Raw genomic sequence first — 10,519 nt, 5'->3', positions numbered from 1 at the left:
CTGTGTTAAAATTATTAGTACTTACCAATCAAATTTGTCATAAAAAGACATTTCGAAATAGCATGCATAGCATTTGGGTTGTATTTTTATAAAAATCACTTCAATAATTCTTTTTCGACACCTTTTGTTGACTTAAAAAGTGATCAATCATTTCCACGATTAAGATAATACTCGAAAATGTTTCCATAATACGCTTGAAATATGATTTGTTTAAAACTGAAATACGAAAAACTGCTTAGAAAAAGGACTGACAAAAGAAGTACTGCGTGCCGGGTACAATTTTGTACCGAAAGAGCAGTATTGGAATATAGAATGTGATTCTATAATAATCTTCGACGCTCTCAGTGTCAACGTTGCATCTATTAAATTGATGTTTACTGATGCGTGGTTTCTTGTGTAGCGCAACTCTCTCAAGGGGTTGCCAGCGTAATATATAGCTTATCCAACCCAATTGGCAACCTCACATACCCGCGGCGAATCCTGTTTCATTAACAGCCGAGGCTCTGGCGACCCCGAACTCCTGATGAATGAAGGGGTTGGGAGGGCGGTATGGCCTAGAAGGTTTCATGTGTTCATAACAAATCGCTTCCCGAAATGGTTGGGCTGGTACCTTTATTGTGCTTGTTACCGGAACGTACCGGAGCTGCATCCGGCAAAGGACCATCAACATCGATAACACTCCCCAAGGCCTTTGGGGAGTGTCCTTATCGCTACAACAGCAACGTTTGGAATTGCGCGCTAGAAATAGTAGTTTGAAACCGAGAAGCTTGTGCTGAAGTTTTCTTGTTTTTCTCTTCTGCTATCTCTTCAAAGGCTTCGAATATTGCTGGCTGAAGTTCAATGTAAGTAGATACCGCTTCATGACATTGGCCCATCTTGTTGGGCAGGCGCTTTGTAATTGTTGTCTTCGACTTTTTTTTTATACCCAGCTGTACTTGTACATAGGATATTATAACTTTGATTGGATAACGGTTGGTTGTACAGGTATAAAGGAATCGAGATAGATATAGACTTCCATATATCAAAATCATCAGTATCGAAAAAAAATTTGATTGATCCGTCCGTCTATCCGTTAACACGATAACTTGATTAAATATTGAGATATCTTCATCATATTTGGTACACGAGCTTATCTGGATCCAGAATAGATTGGTATTGAAAATGAGCGAAATCGGATGATAACCACGCCAATTTTTTATATATGTATATAACATTTTGGAAAACACAAAAAACCTGATTATTTAGTAGATAATACACCTAGAATATTGAAATTTGACGTGTGGACTGACATTGAGACGTGGCACCGCCCACTTGGGATAAAATCAATTTCACAAATAGTATTAATCATAACTCAGAAATCGTTAAACCTATCGCAACAAAGAGGTTGCAGAGAGGTTGCCTTTACTATAAGGAATGCTTTGAAGAAAAATTAACGAAATCGGTTACGGACCACACCCACTTTTATATAAAAGATTTTTAAAAGGGTCGTGGACGAATAAAAGAAGCTATATCTTTGCAAAAAGATATCAATGGTATTTCATTTCCCAAGTGGATTTATAACAATAAATAGGAAAAACTTCAAATTTAAAAAAATGGGCGTGGCATTGCCCCTTTTATGACTAAGCGAGCCATAACTCGAAGAAAATTTAGTTCAGAATAGAACCATATGTATATGTATTATTGCGCAGCCTTGTATGTAATGTTCGGTTTCACCCGAACTTAGACTTCCTTACTTGTTGCATAATCGAAATTTTTTTCTGGAGAACGTTTTGCCTTTTTGGCCATCGGTAAAAATCAAAATAAATGCATCATGTTACAATCAAATATACGACATAAAATAATGAACTATCTAACTGTAACTATCTCAGACTGATCTTTATCGCTCCTCACTTACTAACAGCAGAACCGAAAAGAACTACGACTACTCTGAAACGGTTATGATATCTTCATGTCAAACCTTCTCAATCAACCCAATCCCTTGGTTGGATTTTTTGGTAGAATTTTGGAACATTATTCCTATCTGCCTAAATCCGTTTGGCAGGAAGGGGATGTAAGACGGTCTGGTGAGATTACTCATCAGCCAGTTACTTTGGCAGAGTTGGGCGCAATGAAATGTGGTAGCAAAAGCAAAATAATCTGAAAGCTAGTTTTGGTTGTTGTCGTTGTTGTTGTAGATATAAGGTTACTCCCCGAAGGATTTGGAGAGTGTTATCGATGTGATGGTCCTTTGCCGGATACAGATCCGGTACGCTTGAAAAGGAGGTTATTTCCTCTCTTATCCAAACATGGCCAAAAAGACCTTGGGACCTCGCAATAATTCCTTTTAGCCCAAAGCAAGTCCGTGGCCCTAGTCTCAAATTCCTCGATTTTCTGCAGAAGATAGGCCAACGGTGGTCGTACGGAGCTGTCTACCTCGTTTATGCCCATTATGGCACCTTTACTGACCATATCTTCTGCAAATTCATTGCTGTTGTTGTTGTTGTTGTAGCGATAAGGTTGCTCCCCGAAGGCTTTGGGGAGTGTTATAGATGTGATGGTCCTTTGCCGGATACAGATCTGGTACGCTCCGGTAACACAGCACCATTAAGGTGCTAGCCCGACTATCTCGGGAACGATTTATATGGCCACATTAAATCTTCAGGCCATACCTCCCTCCCCACCCCCAAGTTCCATGAGGAGCTTGGGGTTGCCAGAGCCTCGTCTGTTAGTGAAACAGGATTCGCCGCTCGAAGGTGAGGTTGACAATTGGGTTTAGAGAAGCTATATATTTCGCTGGCAACCTGAAAAGGGTGCGCTCCACAACCTCTTGAATCTGGTATTTTAGTCGCCTCTTACGACAGGCATACCTACCGCGGGTATATCCTAACCCCCTAACCCGCTGGTGGTAGCTAGTTTTGGTAGAACAAAGTCCTGTTATTTAAAAGCTGTGGGATGTAGAGCACTGCTCTCTCGGAATGACAGACCAAGCCCTGATATGAATGTTATTGTTGTGTTAACAGTGCTTCGCCCCACGACCCTGGCACGACCTCTCACATATTGTCATCAAATTCTTCTAACAAGGAAGGAAAGTGGCAGTTTCAACAGGGGCGGACCATAGAGAGATTGGTGTTAGAGGCGTAGGTTCGACATTACAATTGAAAAGATGGTTGGTGCCATGCGGGGACACATCCCATGCCCTGATATGAATAAGAGATGATTGCGACTACGATTCGGACTGTCGCCGAAACTACTGATAAAACATAGAATAGCACTGCAGTTGGAATTTCCAAACCTTGTCAAACGAAATCACGTAAGAAATATTGGTTTGTGCTTGGAAATGTTGGACATTTTTTCCGTGAAACGGGGTTTTCTAAGCCGGTAACGTTAGTACTACCACCTGCTTGAAAACAGATCCTTCAAGCCCGCACTGACAAAAAAATTTTAAAATCGTGAACAAAATAAATTCAAATACTTTTTTCCCATCGTCAACATACGAAATCGGTATATATTTTCTTAACTTATAATCATACAAACCTAAGAAAAATAGATACATTTTTGTTAAAAAATGGACGTTGTACAAAAGGTGGACCAAGCAACCGCAACGGACACGCCCAAACCTAAAAAGCGGAACAAAGAAAAATTAGCGAAAATACTAGAAGACGAGCTCGCTACAAACAACGAGACCTCACCAGCCGGCCATGGAGAAAAGAAGCTACCAAAAGTGGTACTCAAAAAGAAGATGGTCGAACTCTCGGAAGAGAACCAAAATTTGAGCAAAGCTATAAGTGATAAGAATAATGAAATATACAATTTAAAACGTTCTGTGCAGTCGCTCAATGAAGTGCTCAACTCGGTGCCCATCGAGGAGTTACGTTGCAATTCGTCTATAGCGAGTACAAAGCTTTTAGAACTGAGCAAAAAGAATCGTCAGCTACGTGCTGAGCTTGAAACCACCAAAAATCGAGTTAACAAAAAAGAAATGCAAATACAAAAACTAGAACGTGAATTAAAGCAACTGTGCGAACGCGTACCGAATGAGGCGCCCGAGACAACGAAGGTTTGTTTACAACTATTCTGTACTTATGTGATGGAACTTAGCAATTTGATTACCTACTTTCCAGGATCCCTCCGATGAGTTGCGCGTCAAGTTAAACAGCCTCCAGCAGAAGCTTTTTGAGACGCGCAATAAAAATGCCGAATTACAAAGTCAACTCAAGCTTGCGCAGAAATGCTTGCAGCAGGAAATTGGAGAAAACTTCAATTTGGCAACATTGGCAACACATCACCAAAATTCAAATTGGCGCGGACGCGCACAACAAATTTTACATTTGCAACAAAAGGTGCACGAACTGAAAGAGCGTCTTGAAATATTAGACAAACATTCCATGGATGGCCGTCCCATGCCGTACGGCAATACCGACGGCACAAGCGCCGAGTTTAACGCAACCAACTCTGGAAAAACTGTACCACGCTCTGCCGGCCATGCGAATGCAAACGCAGCACTAAATGTCAGTGCCACATCCTTCGACCGTTATAACACAGTTGTGCGCAAAACAGAAATATTGCATCGCGCCAAGGTGGAAGATCTGGAAAAAGAGATTAGTACTTTGAAAGCACAATTGGAAGAGCAACGTGGCAAAGTGTTAGCGCTCAAGGTGCGCAACAAAACCCTAAATGATGATGTATTGCGTTATAAGATGAAAGCCAATACGCTGGAAGAACAAACTGATTATAATGGTTTGAACTTGGCGAACATGAATGAGAAAATGAATGTACAACGTTTCCATTACGAGAATCGTTTGGAAGAGATGACACGTAAACTGAATGATTTGAAACGCATTCACAAGGAGGGCGAATTTCGCGAGGAGGAAATGCGTCTGAAACTGGAAAATATGGAGAATGTGTTGGAAAGCAAAGACACACAAATTGAAGAACTCCATCAGACCGTAGCGCGGTTGGAAACTGATCTAAAAGCTTTGTCGGGCGGTTTTCTCTTCTCATGTCGTGAGTTGCGTAAAGTAAGTACAGTTTAGTTTCACGAGGTTTTTAGTTTATATAGGAAAATTCACTCGAGTTAATATTACCTCGTGACTGTTGCGAGGGCAGTATTTCTTAGGATTGAAGTTTACTGCAAGGCGTCCGTGTCCAAGTTGATGCCAAGGCGCTCTGCAGGCACCGGCTACGTTTGTAGAATAACTTCCAACAGTATCCCTCAGACGGCGTGCTGTTACCTCTCCTATGGATATGAGTGATCAACGAGATACTGGAAAATTTCAGAGCTAAAGTAACGAAGGGAGCTTGCCCTCACACTGAGCGGCATAACAATAAATCTCTTCTGAAGCCAAATATCTCGGTATAATTCTCGACTTCAAATTAAGTCGGAAAATTAATGTTGAAGTTAGGTTTAGTGGTAGCCACCCCGAAAAGGTAAGATCTTTTGGACAACAGGAACGATGCGGTACCACATAAGATAATGGTGACGTAAGATTAAGATATTTATAAAGCCCCTGCGTGGCAACGATGTACTTCCGAATAAGACCGATCTCGATCCCGGATAAGTCCTCCTGAGATCATTGTGAGCCGAGACCGAAATATTCTTCGCCTAGCGTCATCTTGTCATCCTCCATACAGTTGCAGCAAGTATGTTGAGACGTATCGCATGAACTTCCATTAGCCGGTGACGAGTCAAAATCCAATCATGATAGATGGGTAGATGGAGCTTGGAGAACCCAATAGCTTCAGAACTTTCAGCAAAAAATTTTCTCGCTGGTCGCCAATGGCGTAGTGAGGTTTTCTTGCGTCCGGGGAAAAGTATTTTTTCATCATCAAAATTTATCATTTAATATTTTTCGTTTTCCACACTTAATAATGTTAGGTCACTTAGGCGACCTTGCCCCATCGTTGATCGTAAATATGTGAAGATCAGTTTTAATTTGCTGAATGAACGTTCGCAGCCAGCAATTGATACTGAGATAAAAATTCACCCAAGTTCTTACAATTTCTTTCTAAGTCGTTATTATTTTTGGGTAACAAATTTCTAACGTCCAAGAGAAATATGAACTAAAAATTAAGGTCATTTAGTCGTGAAAATCACTTATTTCTTGTTGGAGACGATAGAACACTTTTCATAACGCGAGAAACTTCACATTCTGCGGAAAGACCAACATCTATATCCGATTATCTGGGCATTTTACACGATTTACTATATCAATATCCCATTTTTCACAAAAAGGACTATCTTTTTCTATTGCTTCTTCACAGAGAGTGTCTCGAATTTCGGATAGTTTAGTCACTAAAGATTTAAGATCATGATACGCTTCTCTAAAATTCATCCCAGGATCTTGTAATCTTAGCGATTCATCCTCCTTAAGATTTCATACCAGAAATGAACTAATGTTATGAAACTAAAATTTAGTATATTTTGCAAGAGAATTGTAGCTTCGCTTCTGGTGTCACTTGTGGTGTTAGTGTCCTCGGCTAATTGTGTTCTACTACATTCTCTAGCCCATCGACGATAACGCTAACCGCTTGTATTCTGGCGCTTTCAAATATTCCACAACCTGTCGCAAGTGTTCCGGATATATGCATGCATTTTTAAGCATAGAAAATTTTTTCCAGAAATCAGTTATAATAAAAATACAAATTATCCAGGAAGATCTGCTTTGCGCACCATTTGGCGCCCCCGTGATTAGCGCCCGGGCAAGGTGCCCCCTTGCCCCTCACTACGCCGCTGCTACCCGCAAGGTGAGACCAAAAAGAGCTCTATGAGTGTATTATTCGTTATTGGAGAAACGCTTAGACGGAGGTAGGGACATTAATGGCTTAACAGATGTGTCCAATGTGGAAAAAGGAGCTGAGGTTTGATTGTACTCGAAGCATAACAATCAATGAATATCACTGGCCTCCTAACTCTTTCAGAGCTTTCCAAATGGAGGTCTTTGTCATAGAGAGAACAGCTAGACTGCGTTAGGATAGCAGCCTGTATTACGGAGGTGTCGAATCTCCGTGATATCCATAGCATAGTCTCAATGTCTCATTTGTAGGGTACCAGGGCGCGGTAGTCTTAATCTGTTGAGATGTCGAAAAAATTTCCTAAATGGATGTAAACGAGGCCGTGCGACTATCTCTGCGGGATCTCGTGAGAAAAACGAGGTATACATAATTAGGGCAACGCGTATGCTTGAGACGAGCCGTGAGGTCTCAAGGTCCACATGACTATGGCCGCAAGATTCCTTATAAAGGTAAAACATCTACAGCGAGAGTATTTACGAGAGTCATCATAGGTGAGTGTGCTATTGCACCAATGCTTTGACTGCGTCGTATGCCAACAAGCGCCCTTTGCTGAAGCAGTCGGAATGACGGAAAGAGCCGTTAAAAATATTGCTTAGCTAGTGCCGGGCTGCAGAAGAGAAAACTCCGATTTTCAGGAGCGCATTCGGGCAGAGCTAGGGAAGGGTTGGGCGAATAAGCATCCACCGGGAGTATTTACAAATAACAACACACAACTATTTCCATTGCTTTCTTCCGCACCCTTCCAAGGGGGTACATTTCATGACATATGCGCTTCTTTTATAAAGTGGATCTTCTTCCAGAAAATATCACGAAATAAGTATTTCCTATATTTTAGGAAGAGTTCATCACTATACTGGACTCATTAGAAGCTGAGAAAAATGAGCTACTCAAATACAATAATACACTCATTGCACGAAGCGAGCAAGACCGCCTGAAAAACGAAGCACTACACGATCAAGTGGCCAAACAGAAAGTGCGCATTTCACGATTGGAAGCGCGCACACGTGAACTCGAGAAGGAACTGGAACAACAAACAGAGCGCAAGAAGCGGACGCAACGCATTGCAGAATATGTGAATTGTGTAAGTTCGGTATCATCGATGGGCTCATTCATTTTTGAGAATAGTGCGGCATTGAGCAACCGACATTCAAATACGTTGATAGCGGATATGACACCAGAGCAAATTTTCCAAATGAAACATGAGTAAGTGATACGAAGCTCACAAATTGCATAAGTTAATCTTTTTTATTTTCTCCCTGCTTAAGCCTCGAATACGCCAAAGAAAAACTTACATACTTAACTGAGAAAGTCATGCATTTGCAGGAGGAGAAAGACAATGACGCGCGCGCCTTTGCGGAAATAATCCAGAGTTCGAAAAGTATTGTTTTGGAAACAATACTCGGCAGTCGCAGTAATGATGTTTCGCTTTCGTTAGACATCAATACAGGTTAGGAGGCCACATTTCAATAAGATATATTTGGTCTAATCGTTGCGGTCGTGTCGCACACAATTATCTTCTACAGATCTTCCTCTTTTGGTTTTAATTCTGTAGTACCCTTCAGTGTATATTAAAATTTTTAGTCGTAAACAGACAGCCGATTTCCGACTAGTGACAACGGACTACTGACAATTGTCCTGGCTCAGTTGCAATTGTCTCATTCTAAATTGTAAGTCACTTCGAGCCTAGATGTGGATTCAGCTTCAACAATCCCTATAACTTTTGTTGGGACAATAACAACTGAGCTGTGACAATGGTCCGAAGCCAGAATTCGGTTGTAAGTTAGAATTTCTAGCTTTATAATTATTTGGCTTGTGAAAAGAATAACAAATTCACTATTCCTAGCTTAGAACACGTGCATGCTGAAGCAGCTCCACCTTTGCTAATTAAATTTAAATTATTGGTACAATAAAATAAGAACGTTGTTTTATTACAAATCAACCAATTACAAGCAAACATATCGGTATCACTTGAAAAGACGGGTACCGGTACTTATATGTAACATTGTTTTATTATTTGAGTGATTTCTTTGTTTGCTATTTCTACATATTTGGGATCTTCTTGTAAGTAAATCTGAGTTTAAAATTTGTATTTAACCAATCTTATTAAGACTCCTGTCCTAACATGATCAAAATTACCTTCATTCCAAATGCCGATAAGAACACAGGACTACTCGGGTATTACTATTGATATCGCATTATGCATATAGGTCAACGAAATAGGCTCTCCAATCATTTGTGATAAAAATAGAGAGGTCCTTAGAGTACAAGGCACAATAAAAAGAGCAAAGGCGCCGATGGTAAGATGTGCAGGGAGATGACGCGGGGCTGTTGTCAAGAAGGGCTTAACAGCCCAAGCGATTGTGGCCGTTGTATAGCAAGTCACACCAGCTATCCCTGTTTTGCTATTACTAACGCCAATTGAGAACAAATATTCCAACACCTTTCTTTTGCTTCCAAATCTAAGAATACTCTCTAAGCAACAGCCTAGCCAGCGTAGCCTAATATTGTACGACGAGAGAGAACTCCACCTTTCAATTGCCTACCCAATCCAAAGTAGTACTTGCAGGTAAAAGTATTCCAATCGTAGGACAAGGCCATCAACCCTCGGATCCTGCAATTTTAGAGCCCAATAAGTATCAATATTCCTGTCACTGATCATTTGTATAGTTCTTTCAAAAACATTTACTAATAAATGAAAGGCATTTTATACGTAGTTTATTGAACTTTATTTTATTTATAAAAAGGACATTTTTAATTATACGCATTTTTCATTTACAGGAATTTAATATGTATGTACATCAAACCGTTTCAGAATATTCTATGAAAACATTTCTCATATCTTTGAATTTTTTCATTGCACAAAAATTGGAAGTGCTAAAAAATAGGAACGTTTCATTCAGAGTGGCAGATCTCGCGATGTTTAAGGAACACCTGGATTTGCGACTATGTCTCCTCAGTCACAGCGACTATTATTGAACAGTGATAGAAGAGTTCAAGATGATGCATATTAATACACAAAATCATAAACCGAATCACAATTAGCTGTGACAATATGAATCTACTGCCAGATATGGTAGTAAACTGCTATTTGGGAGACAATGCGAACACGGCTTACTTCGACACAGCGCAAATCACAGGTCCATTAGTTAATATTGCCGTAGCTTATTGTTTCTTAAACGAGAGCTTCAGTTGGGTTTTTAAGTATGGCTGGGATCGAGGTTTGAATCCCGCCACAGTCACGCAGACGCGGTGATCTCTTCGAAGCTGTCGCTGTGATATATTGTGATATTTTAATCGCTGTAGTAAAATCACAGGTACGTGAATATTTGCCAAATCTCCAGCCTTATAAAACATTATCAGCCCAATTCTAAATATTCCCTCCGAATTTTGTTCTCGCGGATTTTTTTATTCTCATGGAAAAATTCCTCCATATCTTTTCTCCTAGGGCGAACAATAATAGGGGAGTAGGAATTTCAAATTTTCGAAATCAGCTGTTTTGTCAATTGAAATTTCGTTGCGCACCTCTTATTCTGTTTAAAAGATTTAGAAGTTTAATTATTGTTGCGAATTTTTTTGAAATTAAGAAATAAAATATAAACAATGCACAGTATTGCATTTCATATGGTATTCACTGAAATGAGTAATGAATTGGTGCCACAGCAACATCAACAGAGGAGCATAAGAAGAAGGCGGCGGGATAAGACAAATTTTCTGGAGTTGCCTGTTTTCATTCATCAAAGAAATTGTC

At 40.2% G+C, this 10,519-nt stretch overlaps 1 protein-coding gene across 2 annotated transcripts; it reads left to right on the top strand.

Annotated features, from left to right (window-relative positions):
- Positions 1-3,448: 3,448 nt before the first annotated feature.
- Positions 3,449-8,646, top strand: LOC137251667 (coiled-coil domain-containing protein 13). 2 transcript variants are annotated; one of them, XM_067786382.1, is made up of 4 exons: positions 3,449-4,036; positions 4,101-4,997; positions 7,607-7,974; positions 8,037-8,646. In XM_067786382.1, the coding sequence occupies exons 1-4, from the start codon at positions 3,545-3,547 to the stop codon at positions 8,221-8,223; spliced, it is 1,944 nt and encodes a 647-aa protein (XP_067642483.1). In that variant the 5' UTR covers positions 3,449-3,544; the 3' UTR covers positions 8,224-8,646. The 2 variants fall into 2 exon arrangements, with proteins under 2 accessions (XP_067642483.1, XP_067642484.1); XM_067786383.1 differs by having other exon boundaries at positions 3,449-4,046; positions 4,108-4,997.
- Positions 8,647-10,519: the final 1,873 nt, after the last annotated feature.

This window comes from Eurosta solidaginis, chromosome 5 (assembly GCF_040869045.1).
Source record: "Eurosta solidaginis isolate ZX-2024a chromosome 5, ASM4086904v1, whole genome shotgun sequence".
Lineage (NCBI taxonomy): Eukaryota > Metazoa > Arthropoda > Insecta > Diptera > Tephritidae > Eurosta > Eurosta solidaginis.
Note: the sequence above shows the minus strand (reverse complement) of the source record. Positions and strands in the feature narration are given on the sequence as shown.

Bases quoted from the DNA above. Each gene is read 5' to 3' on its own strand.
- LOC137251667 (XM_067786383.1), top strand. From the start codon at position 3,545: ATGGACGTTGTACAAAAGGTGGACCAAGCAACCGCAACGGACACGCCC. The intron at 4,998-7,606 runs GTAAGTACAGTT...CCTATATTTTAG, and splicing joins CATGTCGTGAGTTGCGTAAA to GAAGAGTTCATCACTATACT. The intron at 7,975-8,036 runs GTAAGTGATACG...TCCCTGCTTAAG, and splicing joins ATTTTCCAAATGAAACATGA to CCTCGAATACGCCAAAGAAA.